We start from the raw sequence: 24,723 nt of genomic DNA, 5'->3' as shown, positions 1-24,723 counted from the left end.
AAACAATTATTAACTAATATAAATTGGCACATACATACAGACTAAGGCTATATGTATAAAATATAACAATATGTTGACTAGACAAATATAAGAAATTAGTAACCAAACACACGCACACAAACAAATGCAAATAAGATTTTATTTAATAGAAGCCACCTTGAGGCGCAGGTAAATCAGCGACAGCGCCCTCGTGAGGCGGGCGGAGCTAAGTGTACAGGTTAGCGAGCCGGTGGCTAACGTTAGCAGACAGACACGTCCACAGTCAGTCCTGCTGCTGGATACTGGACACATGTCGAACTGCTGCTGGGAGAAATGCTAGCTACGAGTCCGCCTTCAACCTGCCTCCACACGCACACTAACTGAGGTGAGCGCCCGCACACACGTCGCCTTCACGGCTACAACCAACGCCGCCGGCGGCTCCACTTCGTTTCTTTCCGTAAAACTTTTAACGCTCTGCAAACGCTAGCTCACGTTAGCACTTAGCTAGCAGGATGAGTGGCTAACTCGTAGCCAAGTTTAAATGGGTACGCTTGGCTTGGAGACGTGCGTGACGTTACACGCACACCAGAGCATCAGTGGGATATTCCCAGTGAACATGTAGTTAACTTCCTCTCTCCCACCAGCACAAGTCATAGGAGGGCTGCATTGTTTTTAGTGCTGTCCTATCTGCTGCTGCACGGCTCCACAATGTCAGTGGTGTGCCGGTGTTGTTATTATTCATGCTGGACCAGGCTTGCTCTCCAGGGGAACCTTCTGTTGGGGGGTGCACTGTGAGCACAAGTGGCCCAGTCCCTGGGTTTGGTGGGAGGTTGAGCCCTGCTTGTTTTGCCCTGTGGACCTGCAGTGTTTGCCCGGCGCGGCTGGGAGCGCTCCTGTTGGCAGCGTGTGTCTCCCAGCTCGCCCAGCTCTGCCGGCAGCCAGCGATGAGTCTCCCGCGACCGTGTGCTGAGCTGCAGATGGAAGAATGTGCTCTTTCAGCAGAGCCAGCTGGCTCCAACCAGAGACGTCAGGAGAGCCTGTGGGCACACGACGGCTGGCCGAGGAGCCTCACTGGTAGTGTGCATGTATGTGCATGTGCAGGGACTGAGCAGGCAGAGGCAGCTCGGGCTTTGGAGGTTTTACGATGTGGCATCACTGTTTCTGCTGCTCCCTCCGGCCCCTACTGCACAGAGAAGGTGGAAGTGGTCAGTGTGTGGTAAGCTGCTGCGTACTGAGTTGAGTCTGACAGACACCTGACACCCTGCACGACTCTGGAGAACATACGAGATGATTTGGATCATTTCCAATTCTTCTGAGTAATCATTGAAATCACTATACCCTGAGTAATAGTTATTGTTAGTCAGCTACGATCGCATCGCCTACCCATTTTCAGCGTTCTGTTTATCATTATTATCATTAGACATTTCTGGCAAGAGACACCTTTACAAACAGGAAAAACACAGGCAGGATCATGTAAAAAATGTAATCACCTTTATGAACTTTTAAATTCAAGCCCTTATACTGTCATCCTGTAACCCACTCTGTATACCACTGTCCACACAGCCAGGCAGTATTCAAAATTACTTTCTGCTTAGTACCAAAATTGCATTAAAGTTGCAAATAAAAGATGGGAGATATAAATTTGGCAATTACACACACAGTTTTGGGCTAAATTACATATTTCATCTGTTGTGATAAGATCTGAACCGACTAGAGGTCTAAAAAGAATCCGTACAAATACATAAATGTAAGAGATTTTTTCATTCATATTTTTGACAAATAAATAGCTGGCACTAATAGTGATATAATTATGTAACACTATGTACAATTTTGACATATGTTCATAGTCAAATTACATTTTATTGTGTTGCTGCAGTCAGACTTTTCACTTATGAGCTGTGTGAAGTGTGTGTTGTAAGTAAAGATGGTCAAATCTTCTGCAAAGTTGTGTTTTTAACCAAGGCTATAAATAGCATGATCAGATTTTAAAAATGACATCCAGGCCATGGCACTTTGCTGCTAGTGTTATTAATGTAGGTAACTTTATAGTGTGATGTTGGATTGAACTGAAAATGCACAGCCCCTCAGTGACCTGACGCAGCCTCAACTTATGTGTTACATTGATAAAGTACTTTCACTTCCTCTTCCTCATTAACATCAGACTGATGTATCTTCCTAATTCCCCTTTCCCCCTTTTACAAAGAAAAAGTCCACATCAAAACTAGCAGGAGGTTGTCACACCAACCACTTTCCCTCAGCTGGTCTCCTCATTTGAATTCACTTAGCAGTTTGTAGCATATCCCAGAAGTACTTTTGGCATCTCTCAGAGAACTTGATGTTGTGTCCCCCATAGTTGGCAAAAGCAGTAGCTATAATAATACTAGGAGTGAGACAGACCCCCATGGGGAATAAAACAAGACTTGTGCTGAGGGATTGATGTATGAAAATCCAATGTTAAACCTTTGGCAAAATTGTTAAAGACTGTAGTATCGATAACTTCAGCATCTGTTCTGCTAAATTTACTGGATAATTAAAAAAAATTAATTTACAATTTATTATTGCTGCTAAACTTTTATCTTGCAGATATTAGTCCATAACTGATGAAGACATATGTTTATTCAACATGTTTGCTGTTTCTAATCCAGATCTCTCTCTCATAGTTGGAGACAGTGTGTGAGAGGCAGGGTCACACACGTACACACAACAATGTTTTTGTTAGTAAAAATAAAACCTGTACGAAGTGACCCATCGTCCAAAACGTGGCCTAAATCATAATCAACATCTTTTACGATCGGCTTCCGTTGAGAGGACCCACTCCCGATGTAAATTTGATTGCAGCAGGACTGCTTGATACATAGTATTTCCAAATCTCACACACTGAACATTTAAAAAAAGATTTCCCAAAACATCTATGATCCTGAAGAATACTTTTTTTGGTGGACTTGCATTGAGAAACAAATGGGCTGGCTGGCAACTTATTGTGTGTGTGTGCTCTTAAGGTTGGCAATCTTGACACTGGCTTCAACTATACATCCCATCTCATTTCAGTCGCTTGAATATTACATTCAATTTGCAAGTTGGAAGATGAACTAAGCTGAGCTCAAAAGAAGGTAGACCCCATTCCTAACTGAGGATTGCTAAACTCAGCAACAAGCTATAATAAGATTGTGGCTCAGTTGCCAGAAATAATTGGTCCTGGACTCTGTAATAGGAATGATAATTTAGTTGTGTAGCCACAAGGCTCGAAATGTCAGACTGTAAAGAGCAGCTACTTTGTATTAACAGATCAACTGCTAGTAGCCTCCAGTGACCATATGAGCAGTTTTTCATTTTAAGAAAGGCCATATGATGTGTCTTACTGTTTTTGTGGAGAACGTTGGCATGCTGACGATTTGATAACTTGTATCTGGGTTTAGACATATTCTGCAGGGCATCGTTCCCAGGCTTCATTTTCCCCAGAGAATTCATTTATGCATCAGAAATAGAAACTGAATCTCTTTGAAGATTGGATTTTTTTCCAACAGACTGTTTCTATGCAAAACAGTTCTAACATTGTAAGCCTGGGATTTTACAAAGAACAAGGTAATTCCACAGCTCTACAAGCAAAGAAAAAGTTTTTAAAAATATACAAATAAGTCTGGAAAAGTTCAGGCAGATTTATTGTAGATGTCACAGTGCAATAGGGGAATAATAACGTCCATACATCCCACAGACAACACTTTTTTTTTAAAGGTATGAGTATATAGAAATGCTCAGAGTTAGCTGAATGATGTGACGCACAAAGACACAGCACACATTTACCACAAGGCCAGATCAGACTAGTCAGGAACCCTCATTTAGAACCTGTGCACCACTTTGGTAACAAGATCTCCTCCAGAAATATTTGCACTCCTTTTGACGGGCCAGACTGCTCTGCCTGAAAAAAAAAAGTCCACTATCAGTCAGTTTTTTATTTTTTTTACTTCCATTCACTGAGCTTTACTCACTGAGATCATCCACATCAGAAAGCCTGGATCACCCTTAAAACCTTTGCACCTTGAAGTACCCAAAGTAGTATTTCAAGGCAACACTCAAAAGCCCTCACAGCTTGCCCTGTAATATCTGACCCACCATGACGGTGAGGGCTGTGGCTAAGAGAGGGAAAGGTCATTGCTGCTGCGTAGGCACCCTGGCTCTTCAAAATGTCAAAGACTCTGTTACTGAAGTACAGTGATGAGTTGAATCGAGGTAACAGACGCTATCCAATATGGATTCCGTTAAAAAAATTGAAAGCATCTCACTCAAGCTGATATATGGGTTGTGCAGCCTGGAGCCTAGTAAGAGAAAGATTGAAACTATTTTGGACTATCAGTATCATCCCAATGGTTTGTGTTTTAATTGCATGAAAACAGAGCAGCCCATTAAAGGGTACTACCTAAATGGTCTCCAGAGTTCATCTTATACTCTGCATTCATAGAAACATTTGTGGTTGTGGCAAATTTTCACCAGTTATATTTTTCTGTGAAAGATTTGTCAAAAGCGGCATCACCCAGATATTCTGGACATAATGAGGATTCTTGCAGCAAGGCTTTTTGATTATGCAAGCCTAACTTGTGTAGTTCCACCATAACAGTACACTCACCTTATGTGCTGACCTTATGAACTTAATGAGTCATTAACTCTGTTTAATGGTTGATTTTATGCCAAAGAAAAAGGTTAACGGCCACGGACAGGGGTTCTCCACCCTGTGTCCCGCATCCTGGCTTCCTGCTTTGCATACAGAGACGGTATGATGAATGACATGGCCATTCGCCTGTATTTACATGCGTTTAAGATACTCCAGATTTGACTGCCTGCACATATTTGAATCTATGCAAACTATATGATCAAATTAACAAGAATCTGAGTAATAGCATTGGTCAGCCTCAGGAAGCACGTCTTACTAAGATTGTCAGTTAACATTTAAATGTTTAATTATGAACATCTCTATCCAGTTCATGAGTTGGTAGTTGCTCATAATGGTCCAGGGAGTAAGACACAGATGAAGAAGGGGACAAAAATCAGCTAGTAAACTCACAAAATATAACGTAGCATCAGAGCAGAAGAACATGACCGAAGTTTTTAAATCAAAAGTTGTTTGAAAATGTATCCCAGAGTGCAGTCCTGACAACCACAACAAGTAAAAAAAGTGTGAGATGTGCACAAAGTATCAAATCCCCTTGTTGAACTGGCATCAGAGAAAAGCATTGACTGTACAGGGCACTCCCCTGTAAGTACAGTTATGAAGTTAAATTCAATTTGAAATATTGTCAAACTCAACTAAAAGACACTTGGTCCAAAATGCCAGTATTTTCTAGACGGGATATTGATCATTCTATACTAGAAGGTGAACTTCAGGCATGTGTTGAAATAAAAGGACTCCCTTGCTGTGGTGGAAATAGGAGCTTATAAACCCAAAAGAAAGATAATGTGGAGCCACACCTTTTACTACAGCTGTAACTACACCTCTGTGTTGGTAGGGATGTAGCATTTGTATTCCCTTTAGGGCTGCAACTAACGACTATTCTGATAGTCGATTAGTCACCGATTATTGAAACGATTAATCGACTAATCGGATTATGAATGACACAAATTCTCAATTGCTCTTATTTAGCAAACAGCCTTTAAATTTAGCTTGAGGTTGTTCGAGGCATGTGATTACTGAAAATAAAGGCAATAAAGATTGAAATTTCATTACAAAAAAATGTCTTTTAATAAACTTAGTTGCATATAAGGGTACTGTTGACACAAAGGCAAATAAATCAAGTTTTTGTCCATTTAAAAGCAAGGACAGGCAAAGTGCTAATAAAATTTTTTAAATTTAAATTCAAGTTTCCTTTTTTCCAGTCAACTAAGAACAGGCCAAGTGCTGATACTAAAACTAAATTAAAAATCAAGTATCCATTTTTCCTGTTAACAAAAATGACAGGTAAAGTAACAGCAATAAAAACATCAACAAACGAAACTACAGTCTTCTTCTGACTAAATAATTGTGATTAAAAAAAGACGTTTGTCAGGCAATAGGATAACATTTCGCTTTTAAACTCGTTAAAAAAAAGTTTAAACCATATTTTTGTGATGGATTCTAGAATCTTGCGCGCAGGTATAAACGTGTATATATAACATCTGACAGAGGCGAGTCCGCATCGTCTCCGTTACGATGTCACACGTGCCTCCTACTCAAATGCGCCGCTTCCATGGAGAGCAGGTCCGCCGTACAGATACTGCAGGTAGTTTTTTTTGTGCTATGGTAAGAGGAAAGTTCTCCGGAACTTTTTACTTTCTGGTACGCGATGCTGCTGCAGCGGAGGCCGCTATGGTCCATGTTTTGACGCTATTGCACATGCAAGGAAGCGAGATGGCTCACTCCTCAGCTGCTTTCATCAGCACCTCCGGTAAAGCAACGTTTAGTTCAACTGCACGGCACGAAAAACACGTGCTATGACTTAACCAACGAATCATCGACGAGTAAATTTGTCGGCGACTATTCTTGTCATCGATTTTTGTCGACGACGTCGACTAATCGTTGCACCCCTAATTCCCTTAGCTGAAAATATAGGTAAAATGAGATTACTGGCATTACTTTTTCCTAACAACACAATTTTGTTTCTACTACCTTAACAATGCAATAATAAACCACAACACCGCTGGAAAAAGAGGAGATATGGTTAGCAAATGTATAGTGGATGGGATCTTTTAAAAAAGGAATTCTTCCTCCCTGTATTATCCACCCTGACTGAGCTTATCTCGCTTGGCCTTATTCAGATTAGTCCTTCTACTCAAAAGGAACTGCTCTAGAAGAAGTGACAGCCCACTCCCCCTGCATGTTATCAAGCCCTTTTCCTGTGTGCATTCACTTCATTGGGTTTCTGTCTGTGAAGTTATTTATTAGTAGTGTTTGGAATGCTGTGGTCCTGTCTCTAATGCAAATTTCTTGAAAGCACATTCTTATAAAGGAGATTTAGTCTGCAGCTTCAGTTTAGTTGGAAAAGGTTTGATCCAGTGTTCTTCGTCTTAAACCACTACACTGTAATTCCCTTGATTTTCATTGGTTGTCCACACATTAGTGGTCTAGTAATAGAAGCTCTGGGAAGCAGAAGAAGCATACTTCCCAGTTTTGACCAGTTGGTGTCAGCAGTGATACTGACAGCCTTCCTGACCCAGTTAATTGGGTGATGATGATGCTGCGTTTGAACTGGACCCAGTGGAGGTAATCAAAGCCTCAACAACCTTCCTTTTGTGGTATTCTGGCTCCTGTGGGACTGGAAAGGAGAGGGGATGATTTTCTGTTATTAAATCCAATGCCAATCCCTGTTGTTTTCTGCACTCTGAATATGGCTAGCCCATTCCATACTTCACAACAGTTGACCCTTTTCAGATCAGGAAATGACAGAGAGTTGTATAAATCTGTCCACCAGCAAATATATATACAGAGTTTTACGTTGATTACTGTGGCCAGTTAAAGTCTCTACGGGGCATATATCACTAAGAACGTGGCTGTTTCTGAGGGTGTCATCTCTTTTAGTAGGGGTCGAATCCTTTTTGACAATAAGTGCCAATGTGACATTTTGTAAAGTAGGGTGCCATATACATTTTTTTTTAATATTAAGCTTTATTAATGAACCACATGAATATTTCCAACGGAAATGTCATTTTTTTCCATCTATATTGGCTATATAGAACAACACTTTAAATAAACATGTTTATCTCATGATTGCAATAATAAGTTTGTCATTAACCCCACCAACCACACTCCTATTCAGAATTGCTTACTTGATTCAGTCACCTGGTTTTTGGCTGTGGCAAAAACTTGCTTCCCATACCTGGACACCGCACCTTTGATTGATTCTCACTTATCGGCCTGATCCTTGAAACTTCTTTCGTGCCTTGTCTCAAATCGTGCCTAACACTGGATGTTCTACACGCAACATTTTCAAAACATAACGTGCACACAGCACAGTACTAATGAAAAACAAAGCCATAGTCTTCTGCCCATTAGGGCTGAAATGTCTGTGTCTTCGATTTTTTGAGCTAGCAGGCATGCCATCAACAATACACCTAAACGGCTGCACTTCACGGCGATTCATGTGGGAAAATGCGAGCAGCGCCGGGTGGGAGGCTTCTTCTCCTTATTTTTTAATGGCAATTGGCATCCAGCCTATGGTGCATTACTGGCACCGAGTGGCTGGGAGGTGTTAACATCAATCAAGCTAAATAATATAGGCTGCGTGATGGCAAAACCTTTGAAGATTGCTTTAATAAGAAATCACCTGTGTGCCAATGATAATGGCGCCATTGGCTGCTGACCCCGGTCTTATAACATTCGAATGTAAGCCTCATTACATGACACTTCACTAAGGTCCTTGTGACTAGATAGCCATGTAGCCAGCTGCATTGAGCTTAACAGCTTTTGTTACATCTGAGACGGTTTTAAGTCGACTGTTCGGTCTTGACATTAAGCGTAGGGTTGGCATGTTGTTTCTGAAACTCTTTTTTATCTTATTTGTTGAACTCTTCATGTCTCGCCATTAATAAATTGTTGTCTGAAGAAAAAAAAATGAAAAAAAAGCTGGTGTCAGTCGCCCTGGCAACTGTAATAAACATGACCAATCATGTAATTCCAACTGACTGCCACTAACCAACCCTGTCTGCCTGTACGCACCAAGTCCATGCGGAAAATGGCAGAGTGCCACTAAAAATCCCAGTTCTGCTATAGACAATTACTTACAGTACGAAATCAAGCGAGAAAAGTGCCTGTTTATGTGTGGGGGTTTCTGGGGGTCAGTTGCATATTTTTAATGTGTAGCCTGGTCTTGCTTCTTTATTATCGGCTTACGAACGCTGGCTTTAATATAAAAATATGAAATACTGACATCATTATACACGTCTTATTTCCCTAAAGCCATTCTTTCGGTGTCATTCTAATCTACCGTGAGCTTTGTATTCAGCAAGAAAACTCATTGTGTCACTGTTTGTGTGTCCTCTCTGTATCACTTTCTCGCTGACCCACCCGCTGGAGGCTAGCTACAGTTTAGGTCCTAAATTCCAAATTCTTCTTGTCAGCAGATGGGACATGGACTAAACTAAAAAGTTATGCCTCATACATTTTTCACAAATACAATTTCTGTCTATTTGGGTAGTTGATTTTCTGAAGCTTGGTTTTAATTGGTAATTGCATACTATACACAAGGTGCCAATCAACTTAGTATACTGATCAATTGTCGAACTGGGTTAATAGGGAAAATATTTTTCTTTGACTGGTTGATTTACCAGCTCTCTAGTAAAAACATTGGTGGAAAAACTGTGTGATTCTGAGGTAGTGGTTCTCAAATATTGTGCCGGTAGAACACTAAAAAAAGGCTGGTGAATTTTAAAAGATGCTAGACACACTTACCAGGGGGAAAATGCTTCTTTGAGAACATGTCGGTGTATACACCATACATATAGGGCTGCAACTAACGACTATTCTGATATTTGATTAATCTATCGATTATTGAAACGATTAATCGACTAATCGGATTATGAATCACACAAATTCTCAATTGCTCTCAGCTTTTAAATTTAGCTTGAAGTTGTTTGCGGTATGTGATGACTGAAAATAAAGACAATAAAGATTGATGCTTCATTCAAAAATGTCTTTTAATAAACTTTGCTCCATATTAGGGTACTATTGATACAAAAAACAAAGCATTGTCCATTTAAAACCAAGGACAGGCAAAGTGCTAATATAAAAAAATTCATTTAAATTCAAGTTTCCCTTTTTCCTATGAACCAAGAACAGGCGAAGTGTTGATACCTAAAATTAAATGTTTCTGTTAACAAAAGGACATGGAAAGTAGCAACAATAAAAACATCAACAAAAACTATAGTCCTCGACAGACTGCATTTGTGATTTAAAAAAAGACGTTTGTCAGGCAATAGGATAACATTATGGTTTTAAACTCGTTAAAAAAATCTATATTCAAACCATATTTTTGTAATGGATTCTAGAATCCTGTACACAGGTATTGAGGGAGTTGCCAAGACAACTCCGTTTATATTAGGGATGTTCCGATCCGCTTTTTTCACCTCCGATACCGATATCTGAGGTTTAGTATCGGCCGATACCGATCCGATACCGATACTTATTAAACAGCCGGATTCCGCTGGTCCGCACCAGTTCTGAGTCAGCTGCTAGGCGCCAGCCGAGGCGCACCCGCACCCGCCGCGTTACCGGAGGGGGCCCCCCGGACTGGAGGGTTCCCCCAGCGGGCGACGTAGCTGGGGTGAACCCCCGAGAAGAGCCCGACACGCGTCCGGAGTCGTCGCCGGTGCGGAAGGCGGGCCGTCGGAGGGGACCGGGTACGGCGGTCGGCAGCGGCGGCGACTCTGGACGCGTGTCGGGCCCTTCTCGGGGATCACCTCAGCTACGTCGCCCGCTGGGGGCCCCTCCGGCGGACACCACCCCGCGGTCCCAAGAAAATGAGAAAAAGCACCAGCGACGCCGTGAGGCGCCACCGGACCCCCCCCCCCCAGTGTGCTGTTAAACTCATAAGTGACACGGGGGAGCTGATCCTTTCGCTCGCTGCATTTTGTAAACACGGCGTGTTGCTTGCGTATGACGTCACTCACAGCGCACAGTATAGAATTACACTGAATAGATCCGCCGATATGGATCGGCCCATTGTCACCGATACCCGATCTAGACATTTCTTCAATATCGGTACCGATACCAATACAAATATCGGATCGGTGCATCCCTAGTTTATATAGCAAGCTACATAACAGGCTATCTTACCGAGACGAGTCTGCATCATTGACGTTACCATGTGAAACATGCCTCCTCTTCAAATGCTCGTGTCCTGCTTCCTTGGAAAGCAAGGTCTGCCATACAAATATGGCAGGTATTTTTTTTTTTTTCGGGCTTTGTAAAGGGTGAAATTCTCCCATACTTTTGACTTTCTGATACTGGATGGAACGGACACCGCCATTGGTCTATGTTTTGTCGTTATTGCACATACGCGACTTTCAGAGATAGGAAGGGAGCGAGATGGCTCACTCCTCAGCCTCTTCCGTCAGCACCTCGGGTATGTCGACGTTTAGTTCAGCTGCACGGCATGAGAAACAGGCGCTATGACGTAACCAACAAATCATCATTGTCGACTACATTGATTAATAGTTGCACCCCTAATGTGCAGCTAATTTTATTATCTTTTCTGTTGTATTAACATGATTTAATCAATCAAGAATTAAAAGAGTTGAAGCTTAAGACAGATGGCAAATTTAAATATTGGACACTTTTTTTTTCTTGATGTTCCGCTTTTAAGACCTCAGGCCGTATTATCAACACATCATCAAATCATCTTGATATTTGAGTATCTGGTCTTGGCCCTCTAATCGACTGGCTTTTCATGCTCCCCCCATCTTTTATCCTTCTCCTCATTTTTCCCCCGCCGAAGGACAGCCACACTCCTCTTATGCTTATTTTCAGTTACCTAGCAACCAGGAGGAGATGCCTTTTTGGGGTGGTACTTTGCAATGGAAGCGGGGGCGGGGTGAGGTGTACATTGTTCAGGAATAAATGGCTAATGTATGCAGTTCTACTGATGCATTGAGGAGTACTGTTTTAAGTATAGCATTCATTGAACCATTAAACATTTCCATTTTCTCAGTATCTGACTCAATCAGCACTCCCATTCATGTGGACTTCAACACTGTTATGGCAATGTGTTTGTAATCCGGGAGCCCAATGGTCACCAACCTTTTCAAGCCCAAGATCACTTTTTAATTCCAAACGTAAGCCTAAGATCTTCCAAAAAAACACTTAGGTGGTTATTATTTTTTCAATTTCTGCTAAAGGCTGAATGTAAGAGCGTAAAATACACAAAGAAAGGCAGTGGTGGAGCTTTATCAATTCAATGCACAATTTTCACATTAATATCAGCCTTTGCTTTGAATATGGCCATAAAAGCGGCTCCACACACACTCTGTCTGTTACGTGACTTGTGTTCGAAAGGGTTAAAAAACAAAGTCTGAGGAGTGGGACCATTTCATTAGCTTCAGGAAACTGTTCATAAATGCAGTTGTACTGTTTGACTTTGTGGCCTGTGCATTTCTCCGTTTTTTATTTATAACTTTATTTACTTTGATTTTACAAAATAATTCAAAGTATAGTAGAGGCAAATTCTATGTTTCAGTTGTGTGAAATGTTACTGACTTGGGAGCAGTAACCTATAATTTTGAAGAATATTTTACACTAAATGTATCTAATATTGTGTTGGTCATATTTAAATCATTCATTACGTTTTGTTGGGGAAAAAAAGAGGATCAAATAAAAAATCGCATATTAAATCGCAATCGCAATATTGGGGGGAAAAAAATCGCAATTACATTATTTTCCCAAATCGTTCAGCCCTAGTTCATACTGTAGAGTCCTGACATTTAGTTTAATCCATAATCCGACTTGTATTGAAGGAAATGCAGTAGATTTACCTGCAGTTCTGTCGCCAGCAGCAGGCAGGCTGCCCGGGTGAACAACAGACAACCGACACACAGTTGATCCATGGTGCAACAGACACCAGTGAATCCAGAGCGTTACAGGGATCGACTGTGAAGACTTTCGAGATTGACCAGTCGTTCACGATCGACCAGTTGGCGGCCACTGCTGTAGTATGTATGCCGAGCATGGTGCCAGGGTGTGAAACCATGGACATTGTGTGACTCAAACACACTTAAACTGAATAACAGCAATTTGTAGGAGTAATATGGTGACAGTGATGCATTAGTTTATTAAGTCACTAAATTAGTTTAATCAGATGAAAGCTCTACAAGTTTTTCTTCTGGCCTACAGTTTATGAATCAAGTAGAGCTGTTCTAAATACCATTTGTTGGACTTTGAATCTTCAGTGAGAATTACTGGTGAATTTTCAAAGCTTAAGCCAGGACGAGGACATAAATTTGACTTAAATTGTATAGTTTGTTAGCAAGCTGGTTGCACTATGTCAGTAATTGTCTAAACAGATTCTGTTTATGATTATGCAGGCCTTCTGTTTGCTTTTTCTTTTTGACCAACCGGTCCGTGTGGAGAGCAAAATAGGTGGAAAACATTGAATGGACTGCATCAGCTATCGACTTTTTAATTTATCTGTGTTCATTTACAGATAGCTGTTAATAGAGATTAGCCTACGGAGCTAAAACACCTACAGAAAGTGTTGCCGTTGGTGTTTTATTTTGAGAAACATTCGACACGTGTGGTAAAAGAAAGTCACTACTTACAATGTTAACATTGTACAGTGAACGGAAGTGTAATTTTGTCTACAGCAGAAGCTCCAAAATATTGGCTGTCGCCATTTGTAAGACTTTGGGATCAAAGTTTAATGATGGTTCAGCTTTACTTGCATTTTTCAGGTGATTTGCTAAACTATTTGTAGATTTGGGATATGCCACAAAGATTGAATGTCTGAGAATTACTGGTCTGGATGTTGATTGGCAACAGTTGAAGTGTTGAAGCTTGGAGTCATTGAGGTCAGCCCTAGAATTAAGTAATATAAGCTCAGGGTGTTACTGCATGTTACCACAGTAAAGTGTGTATTTACATTGATTACTCGTGCCTTGCTTAGCCAACACTGTCGCACCACTTCTGAGCTGTTCCTCCCTACACAGCTCCGATAAGGGTTGGATGGAGTGGCAGGGGCAAATTACTGAATCCAAAACTCTCCTTGACAACTGTAACGGCAGTGTGTGGTGTGATAGAGAAAGTGCTGCACAATAATGCACTCTATGAATGCATGTGTGAATGGGAGAATGGCAAAACCGTATAGTGCTTTGAGTGGAATATAAAATCCCTGTATGAATACAGATCATTTACCCTTATCCACCTAGGTGACATGGTACAAAGTATCCAAAACATATTTGGAATTATCCAAACCCAAAAGCAGATACAACCAAGTTGGCAACTTGGCACCACTATAGATCTTTTGGGAAGTAAAACAGGAGTAGATTCAGGGTCTTTTGCCTGTTCTCGAAGCACAAAGACTTCGGAGGAGGAGGAGGAGGTCTCTGGGTATGAGACACAAAAGAACAGAGGCCTCCATCAGTACACGCTCCCCTATTCAGCTGTTGAGCTAATCCACATCCTAGCTAGCTTCACGCCATTCACAGCGGGGCCCACAAGGACGTCTGGCTGACCTCCCATCTATTTAGGTTAGCAGGCTGTTGTACGGACTCACCACTGTACCCATTCATGTGCTCAAAGCAGGCCCACTCTGCACCACTACTGCACTGATACTGGGTTGTGTGCACTTTACTACATTTAAAGGCTCCATACTTCAGTCTTCATTAAAGTTTTACTGTATGCATCAATAATGAGATTTACCTCTCATAGTAAGTTCACCACTCGAACATCAGTGTATCCATGCATCCAGAAAGAGGCAGGACAAACTTGAATCATTTAAATTTAGAGCTCTGAAAGGATTCAAATGTCCTGAATACAGCGACCAAGGTTCCTTTTCTTTTTTTTGCCCTTGCACTAGCGACAGCTGTGACCTCAGGCATTGTGATTTGGGGCCTTCCCTACGCACCTATCTGCTTATTTCCAATCTTGTGAATGCTCTTTGTTTAGCTCAACGTAGCTGGCTGCATGGCTAGCTAGCCACAAGTACCTTAGCAAAGCATCTTATGATAAGACTGCATTTCTTCAAATTTGACAACAACACTTAACTTGGATAAATTGATTTGATTTGGATAGTCAAATGTCAATCTGACCTCACAGCTGTCCAAATTTTGTGAATGCGATTTATGACTGGACGGAATTTCATTACATCAATTAATGATGTCTATTTTGCTGTAATTCAATTGTGTTTATAGTTTAATAAATAGCAGATTACCTATTTTACACCAAATTTCACAGATTAATGCATTATTTAATATTTTTTATGCGGGTAAACCCAATCAACTCTTTTCCAATTGCCAGTTTGCCTTTCTGTTTTTTCCCTGGTGTCTCATGTTCAACATCACAAGTGCATAGAAAACTGAAATGCTCTCTCACCTCTCTGTCTTGCCATATTAGCATGTTCACCCAGATGTCATGTTTCATCACAAAACCTGTTTCTACTGCAAAATCATTTGACCCGGGAGTGAATTCTGATTGTATTCATTCCCATGTCAGACAAAAGACAGACGTTAGAGGTTGTTAGTGATCTATACTTGGCTATATTTGGCTGCGAGTTCAATACAAATTTAAGACACAAATTAGTCTTAAAATGTTCTTTCTGGAAACTTTAAATAATAAGTCTTCATTATGTGTGCATCACATGATTGGAAACATACAGTATTTACAATTGTTTTCAGTTAAGCCATACATGTAATGTGTTTTGCTTAAGCATGTTAGGATTTGAGGGTTCAGTCATTTTATGTAGATTTCTCTATATTTGCTTTGCTTTCTAAATGAATAGCGTAAGCACTAGATATGATTTAACGTGACATTTTATTCAACATTTTTGATGCAGTACTTTTAATGCAGCTTTTACTGATAATGTGATTACATCAGAAAATTTGCGTGTTCTGACTCCCTGAAAGCCAGGTGAGTGCATGTTGTGTTAACAGCAGGTAAACACACAGCAGTCTCCAATGCTTTGCTCCATACTCATTTTAATTTGTCCAACTGACGGACCGCAGCCCTGTGTGTGTGTGTGTGTGTGTGTGTGTGTGTGTGTGTGTGTGTGTGTGTGTGTGTGTGTGTGTGTGTGTGTGTGTGTGTGTGTGTGTGTGTGTGTGTGTGTGTGTGTGTGTGTGTGTGTGTGTGTGTGTGTGTGTGTGTGTGTGTGTGTGTGTGTGTGTGTGTGTGTGTGTGTGTGTGTGCGTGCGCGCACAGACAAATGGTAGACAAACCATTTCGACTGGCCTGCTTCCCTCTCCTCCAATGCCCCCCTCTGCTCCAGCTGCCTTCCTCCTCCCCCTCTGTATCTCTTTATCTGTCCCCGCTCCTCTCCATCTTGCTCTCCCTCTTTCTATTTTTTCCCTCTGACACCTCCTCCTACTCCCTTCTCCCATCTTACCCCTTTTTTGCCTATGCCCTTCTATCTCCTGCTCAGCTCTTTTGCAGGCTTTCCACCCCTTTCTGCCATTCTCCCCCTTTTCTCCATGTTTCTTGCTGCTTCTCCCTCCTTACCCGCTTCTCTCCATTTAGCAGCGGTACAGTTGGTCTGCCTTTTTATTGCCCCCACCCTGCACCCCAACCCCTTGTTGTGACGTCAGTCTCTGTTTGCTTAGCTATTGTCTTACAGCGGCTGCAGTAGCAGCAGCTCTTCACCAGAATTTCATTTTTCACTCATCCATTCTCTCTCCACACCCTGGGAAAGCCTCTCTCTGTCTCTCTCTCTCGCTTGCTCTCTCTCTCTCTCTCTCTCTCTCTCTCTCTCTCTCTCTCTCACCCCCTCCCTCCCTTTTCACGAGTAAATCCTACAGTGGAATGAGAAGTGAGAGAGTGACAGAGAGGAGAGGATGAGAAGGAGGCTATAGACTGCATAAAGAGGAGGGATGCGATAACTAGCCCCATCTCCATGTCTGGATTTTACCAGATCACCTTGGCTTGAAGGATATCTGTTTGTTTTTATTTTATGTTTGTTTATTAATTTAGTCCTCCACAAGGCCTCTTTTCTTCTGGGTTTTTTTGCGGCCGGACTAACTGAGTGCGTGTGCGTGGAGGAGGGCTTTTAAAGCAACGACGGAGAGCGAAGCTAGGGCATCTGGCCGTCTGGGAGGCAGTGACGGCCGGCTGGCTGCATTGTGTTGCTTTGATGACCCCCGCTGTGTAGCTGCCTGTTCATCAACCTCCCTCTCTCTCTCTCTTACCCTCCCCTTTCTCTCTCCCCTCTTTCCTCCTTCTCCTCCTCCTCCTCTCTGTCCATCACAGCTCCCGGCCCAGCCATGTTCGGCACAGAGTCCTCATGTAAGTACCACCACCATCCTCCCGCCTCCTCTGTGTTTGTCTATGCTTGTGTCTTTTTATGTTTGTGTGTGTGCTCCATCTGAATGAGAGGGAGAAAAAGGAAATTGCTATGTTTCCTCTATTCCTGCATCCATCTTCTATTTTCCTCACCTTCTTCCTGTTTTGCCTCCATGGTTGCTGGTGGCAAATTGCATGGGGAGAAATCTGGGATCTACCATTTTAGCACAGAGGGTCGGCAGCACAAGCTAGCTGGTCACGCTGAGCTTTGTGCCTGTCTTGCATTCTCTCACTCTCAGTCTAAATGCATGAGTGTGTGGTTACGCGATCATCTCCTGTCTTTATGTATTTCCAGTCCTCCCTAGTATAGCGGCGTGTTTGTTAATGCTATTTAAGCGTGTCATTGTGTATGTTTGCGTATGTATGAGTGAGTGTGTCAGAAGATGGATGCTTTCCTCTGAGTTGCATCGTTTCCAGAAGTATCAGCCTCCTCTGTCTTCTTTCTCCGGCTTAGTCAGATAGCTTTAAGGTCCGAGTGTAGTATTTCCAGCCATGGATGCTGCCGAAGCTAACATAGCCCGCTGCTGTTGTGTATGTATGTGAGCATGTGTGTCTGTCTTCGGGCACCTGCACCTCCTAACCCCCCTCAGAAGAGTAGTAGTGTCGATCTGAAGGGGGGCCCCCTCTACCCCACCCTCACAAGAATACCTTTCACTTGGATCAATACCATGCCTCAGTCCAATACCTGCTCAATGCTCAAGGAAGCCTGAGCTGATTGCATTGATTATGTCATGGCCATACAGTCACAGCCAAAAGTGACTTATTGTTTTAATTGTCGGATAAGAGCTAGCCAAGACTTTGGTGTGTTAGCATCCTGCAGGTTACAGGGGTGGAGAGCTGTCTAGCAGCAATTCTCAACAGAGCAGCTGAATGTAATCTTTGTTTATAAAATGAGAGGATAGAATGATGTGTGATGTGAATGAATTACACCATTGCGTATTGGTACACATCAAACCTCACATTTCACCAAAGCCTGACTGAGCTTTTGGTTTGATATTCAGAATTCTTGTCAAAATCTGAGGTCATTTGAGGGTCAAGCCTAATGTTATCTCGAAACTTGGTTGAAGGTAAATGGTCTTAAGTTTTTTTAGTCGGCAGGGTTTGCGTTCAGCTTTTGAAAGGGGTTGGGCATAGTGCTACATAGACATGTTACGAAAATATTTGGAATTATTATTTATTTAGATGACATTCTGTAGGTTAATGGATTGTATTATATTGTAGCTGTTGTGTTAATCAAAGTATAAAATTAATGATGATATATGACAGTGTGTCTGGTGAGATTTTCTGCTCATGCCTATATTTTAATGTTTTTTTGCTGTCTTTTGCCATGGAATTTGATGAGATTGAATATAAAAGAAGATAGAAGAATACAAGTTTGAATAAATTAAGAAAATTAAATGGTTCTCTCTCACCTTAGTTATTGTTCTTAAAGCATTCAATCTCCAAAATTTTAATTGGAAAGCCCATTATTTGAATGCTTCACCTCGCAATTAATGCATTCACACAGTATTTTGTCAGAGATGAGATGTTTAATATACTGTATGATGGAGCATTTGTCATTCTGCTGTCACGTGTTGGCATAGGGCTGTAGGCTTCTCCAGTTTGTCTCTGAATGTGGAGCTTAGACCAAGTATGCTAGAAAACCATACTTGTTGAGTACTGTAATAGCAAACCAGTTGGCAGTGGTGCTCTGACAAGGCCCATAGTCAACGAACATACTGAATAGACCACAGAGGTTATTAAGTGCTAGTCAATGAGTTTACAGTATCTGACTAACATTACATATCGTAAATTATGAACTTATTTAGTTGTTGTGGTGCTATATGTTTGACTACAATATTATACTTAGATAAACTAAAATAAAATGTATATATGCATCACAGGCTCAGGACACTTTTTGATGAAGCATAGATAATCCCAGAGTTATTGTTTTAACAAGCTCACACCACTATCTCTTTTATGCAGCTTTGTTTAAATTCATTCATACTAGTTGAGACTACCTGAGCCAAAGAGATGGACGGAAACGGGCTAAAACATAATGAGTTCACCTCTGTAGGTTTAACCAATTAAACCCACCAGCATTTGTTGAAACACTCACTGGTAAGTGGAGCCCCTTTTATTGGCTATTTCATTGGAATTGCTTTGTAGGGAACAGCTTGGACCCATGTTTGTTTCTGAGCAGCCATTACTGCATCAGCAGACACTGCAACATGTAACACATTTAGACACCTTAAGAAAGTTTTTCTATAAGACAAAGGAATTTTCACTGGAAAACGATATGCCATTTAAAATAACTTTATTAATAGACATATAATACCTTACCATGGCCTTGTTTTTTGGATTGTATTTGAGACCTTAACCATAGCTATGCTCAAAGCTTTAATAATTTGCAGTCCTTGCAGGGATGTTGGTCAAGCCATTCACTTGACTTTGACAGACCCTCATTTACAGCTGCTTTCAGACATGCATTGGTGGGGATGTATGTGAGAACGCAAATGTCCAACTCAGCTGCTGTGGACATACTTGGGAGTTTCCCATGCTAGCACCCTCATAAAAACTCTGTATAACGTCAGAGTGAGCCCAGCAGCTATAATCCGGAGGGTTCACTGTGAGTGAGTGGGTGAGTTGATGACGCCCCTATTACTATGCTATGGACGCAAAACTGAAAAAAGCTTAAAGAATGCAAACATTTCAGGATGGAAAGAGTTGCCAAAGACTATTCTCCATTTTCTCGTAAATGCTAGGGAAATCACTTCCAACATGTGTATCCTCTTCAGTACAGCCAAATACTACACAACACTATATTTTTTCATTTTATTTATTTAAAGGGACAGAGCACATTAATTAATGAGTATGGTTCATATCAATTTACAAGAGTTAGTCTCTTAGACACACTTTTATCTGCAGTCCCATGCAGGTTAAGGAGAAGAGAACCGACAAATAAAGAAACAGAGCAAACACCAGACATAAAAAAAATCCACAATTTACATTAAAAGTAGACAGAGTTTTCTAGGTATATGCTGCTCGATAGGAAAAGGTTGATGGTATTCTAAAATCCCCTCTGGTGGTAGCTCTTGTTGATGCGTTTTGGTTAAGTTTAATAAACACATTGAGTGGAGGGAGAGCCACCCTTGAAAGACTTTAAATATTTAAAAAAAACAAGTAAAATGTCTACATATTTGACCATATTTTCCCAACTCAAATGACCATATTTAGTTCAAATTTTACAGGGATTAAAATCATTTGGTTGCTTTTCAAAGGTTTTTTCAAAACCTGCTTATAAAGTTTTTGTATAGATTGCAAAGTGGTCCCACCTGGATTGTCCAGCTAGTGAGACACAATTACTCATTACCTCAAATCAGCCAACCCCCAACCCTGTTTTTCTGCAATTTAACAAAAGGTAAAACAAAAATTAAAATGCAAAGAAATGTGGGGTCCCTTTCGTTTGCAAATTCTGCCCATGGATGACAGATTAGCACAAACTGTACGTGTCTGTATTTTGGAGAAGCTGAGTTGACTTGGAGTCAAGATTTATTTTCTAAAAGGATATCCTCCAAGGTTTCATCGAGTGTGGCATTTTCATTAATTTGTCAAAAATTGGTAGCACTTAAACATAGATGCAGAGTTACACACACCACAAAAGCTGTCCGTCATCACATCCAAATCCCTCTCTCTTTTGAGGCCATCAGTCCATCGCAGGTTTGGGTGAATGGCAGCTGCATTCTGTTGCGTGTTCTCTTTCCTTTGGCCTGTGAGTTGAAGGATGTTATGAGGAATAAAGTGATGAATCAGTGGCTCTACAATAAACCTACACTGTGTCAAAATGGAGGTCAGTACTTGCAGTTCATTCTGTTGTATTTTATTCCTGCCTGAAGGAGTATTGATTTTTTGTCTTCTTCTAAAGTCATTTAAACTTTATCATTACAATACACCATGACAGATGGTGAGGGAGAGATGAAGTGAATATTGTGTTACATAAATTTCAGGACAGATTAAAACCAGTTACTGTCAGTTAAAATAAATGCACCTCAGCGAATTTAGTCAGTCCTCAAGAAATGTTGATCTGATGTCAAACTGTGGTGGAGGAACATCTATCGTCTTAGCCTTGACGGGAACTGAAGGGGCCAACAGTGAACTGGCATTATTCACATTAGTTAAACAGCTGTCAGTTAAAAAACTTCTTGGATGCTTAAGTGCAGGGCTCCATTGGGGTTGTACACATCTGCGCATGACCCTACAGTGCTGCTGGGGTGTAACATAGCTTGTAGTTCCCTCCACTAATTATGTTTTGTTTCACCCCTATCCCTTTGTTGGTTGCTGGGTTTGTTTGTAAGCAAGATCATTTAAAAACTGCTAGACAGATTACCATGAAACTAGGTGGAAGGATGGGGTCTGTATCAGGAAGGAGATATACAATTTTGGTGCAGATCCAGATCAGGGGCCGAATTCATTATGGGCTTTATTTAGGGTTTTCAGATTGCTTACAACATGTCTAATCATCATATGGACGCAGTGTTGCTAGCATTTGCTTCTTAGCAAGTGACACGGTTAATGTTTCCCATGTCTTTGTGTAGAAGTCGAGATATTTCCATCTCATAGCTCTGAATAAGGGATAATTCAGTCTCCCCTGCAACCTTTCCTTTTTTATTTTTGTATTAATCCCTGCAGAGCACACTTGGCTGAAACTATTGGTTGATGAATGTTTGACTTTCACTGTACTGCGCAGTACATGGATATTTTGTATATGCTGTTGTGAGCATTATTAATCCCCTAAGCAGTACCACACATGAATAAAAGCAAACAAGGCGTTTACAAAGCTTTTTCCCAAGTCACTCATGAATGTAATACTTTGTTGACCTTGTCAGAGTGCAGGTTGGGTTTGCTTTAGAATGTCTCGCTTTTAACTTCTAGCGGTTTGTCTTTTTTAGCAACACTTAAGCCTGGCACATACTTGCAAAGATGGTGCTTCTAACACGCTGGACAGTTCAACTCTTTAAACTGCCTCTGGGCTGTTGCCAAAGTATTATTTAGGTTCAATTTAAAAAATAAAGATTTTAGTGTGATTCATTTATAAAGTGTATAAGACTTTACAGTCTTCCACAAAATGTTACCTACTGTGTCTTGAAATAGTACTGCTATATATACTGTCTCTTCTCCAACCTAGTACATCACATCTGTATATTCTCAGCATTTTCAGATTTTTAGATTTTCATTGGATTCAAGTCAGGGCTAAGGCTCAATACAGACATTAAATACATGGGTTTGTTAAAGTGTTACACCTGTCAACTGTTGCCAAACATGCTCACACATTGTGGGAGCTGAAACCAGTTTTCATTAAAGACATCTCTGTTTTCTTTCCCTCAACATTTACCAGTCTTACTGTACCTACTGCTGAAAAACACCCCAACAGAATGATGTTGCCACCAACATGCCACACGGTTGGAATGATATTAGACGGGTGATGAACGGTGTGTGGTTTTCTTCAAAGAGGATGCTTAGAATTCAAGCCACATGGTTCAATCTTGTTTTCTTGCAGTCTAAAGACCTTTAGATGCCTTCATGTGCCTTTCACTGAGGAGAAGCTTCAGTCCAGCTTTCTGCTGTAAAGCTCAAACTGCTTTCTACCATCTGTATACATGATCTCTGGAACTCACAGTGGCATTGTGTTCTTGGTAGATTGTTGGAAAAAATACTTTTAGTTTAGTTTGGCGGAATGCTGCAATAACAAAATATTTTAAAAGTTAAGGGGTCTAATAAAAAGTGTCTCCAATCTACTCTGCTGTGACTGCCTGAAACCTGAATGTGCGACTAACTTTCAAAGAGGCTATTTCTGTGTCAGATTAAATTTAGATTGCCAAACATTATGCCTTCTGACGTGGATGATCTCAGGGTAATGCAATTGGCAAATGGAGGAATATTTGGATTGTGGGAGTATTGCTGGGGGCCCTTCCTTAGTCATATCTCTCCAACATTGTATAAGTGCTATTTCATCACTGGACGTTATGTTGCTGTTTAAGCTAGATATTATTTTGTATATCGCCTGACAGGATCACATCAACTTGAAATGCAGAGATAAGCCACTAATGGCTTTGAACAGTCATGCTGAGGAGGCTCCAGATTGTGTGTGGTATTTGTTTGTGGCACTGTTTGTGCCCAAGACCAGAATAAGGTACTTACGGACTGCGGCCATTCGATGAAACCATCCTCTCTGACAGCAACCAGCTGTCTCTGTTGCTGTGGTAACCCCCCCCCCCTGTAAGAACGGCAAAACTGCAGAGCGATCTGGTTTCTGTGGTAACTGCTGACTTCTGCTATTTTTGTCTCTCTTAACAAGCCAAAAAATGAAGCTTATTTTTGATAATGGATCCTTTGCAGACTTTATTTCATATTTCATGAATGAGTCTAATGTATTCTCATGCTCATAAGCTCTTAAAACACTTCAAGCATGTACACACTGTTCCCCAAACTTTGAATTTTAGGTTGGTTGTGCTTAGTAACCATTCTTGTTGCAATAAGGGTTTCTATCCTGATTGTTGACATACAAACTCTTGATATTGCATGGCCTGCTATGTAAAAGTGTGCCAGTTGGAAGGTATTGCTCTTTCAGTATGTGATAGGTGTGTGATTTGAGCTTACTTAATTTTAGAAATGTTTGTAACCTCAATTAAGATACACTAGTATTACTGCAGTCAATCACCTGGGACCATGATGCAGAAAATGAGTGTATGCACATAGACAGAAACATGTATACCCTTTGCATTCTTCTCATTCATTACGAAGAATTAATTTTGAAACTTCATAGATCTGTTTAAATAAATCTCAATCACTGTGGAACTGCGCAAATGCACAAGCCCCATGTCCACCTCACAGTTTGCCATACATTAATGTAGAAATGCTCTTCAACAACCACTTGCTCCTCCTGTCAATGACATGAAGTACACAGTAAAACCTTTTGTGTCACTTCGGCAAGGTCCTCAAATAGCACTGTGCCGGTGTCAGTCTACACCCGTACCACTAATTTATCCCACGTATCTGTAAACTGTCATGGCTGTGTTATCTCAAATATCCTTATCAACCTACCTCATAGTTAAATATAGAAGTTAAAGATTACTGAAATAATGGCTGAAATGTAAATAGAAAGACTAATACAGTCCTTAACTGATAATTAAGTTTATAAATTAGTGTTTGATTGAAATTCATCCATTCAGGCAAAGTGGAAAAACCTACCATACTCTTATATTTTACATGTTCATGCTTGGTGGCAGGATGTGTGAAGTTTGCATGTTTCCTCCTGGTCTGGTGGTGTGTTCACTTGGGTTTTTGTGTGCAGTCCAAAGCTTAATAGCCTGTAGATGTGACATTAAGCGTAAATCGTTTTGTATCTGTATATTGGTCCTGTAATAGACTGGAGACCTGTTCAGCATGTACCCGGCCTCTCGCCCAGTGTCAACTGGATCTGGCTGCGCCCCCGTCCAGCTCAAAGGATGAGCGGTGGATGTTTGATCTCCGTATCCTTTCACAGGCAGTTGGCTCTAGAAAACTGGAGCTGAAGTATGTGTGAGATGCGCAAGTTCTCATGGCAGGTTCTTTTGGCAGGTTTATGTGCGGAATTGGCACTTGCATGTTGTTTGTACATGCATACATCAGGACCGAGGTATCTAAACTTGACAACAGAGCCTGTATGTCCTTTTCTGTTGGAGAGGTTGCATGAATAATACAATTCACCTTCAAAATCATGTGGT

General features: G+C 41.1%; 1 protein-coding gene across 3 annotated transcripts in view; it reads left to right on the top strand.

Annotated features, from left to right (window-relative positions):
- The first annotated feature begins 253 nt into the window (after window positions 1-253).
- The window catches only part of LOC133008820 (suppressor of tumorigenicity 7 protein homolog), a 57,517-nt gene continuing 33,047 nt past the window's right edge, over window positions 254-24,723 (top strand). For 2 of the 3 annotated variants that reach the window (XM_061076144.1, XM_061076143.1), the window contains exons 1-2: window positions 254-364; window positions 16,889-16,924. In XM_061076144.1, coding sequence (XP_060932127.1) covers window positions 16,903-16,924 — 22 coding nt within the window. In that variant the 5' untranslated portion in view covers window positions 254-364; window positions 16,889-16,902. The remainder of the gene's footprint in view (window positions 365-16,888; window positions 16,925-24,723) is intronic. The other variant, XM_061076146.1, reaches the window with a different exon arrangement.

The sequence above is a fragment of the Limanda limanda genome, chromosome 8 (genome assembly GCF_963576545.1).
Source record: "Limanda limanda chromosome 8, fLimLim1.1, whole genome shotgun sequence".
NCBI lineage: Eukaryota > Metazoa > Chordata > Actinopteri > Pleuronectiformes > Pleuronectidae > Limanda > Limanda limanda.
Note: the sequence above shows the minus strand (reverse complement) of the source record. Positions and strands in the feature narration are given on the sequence as shown.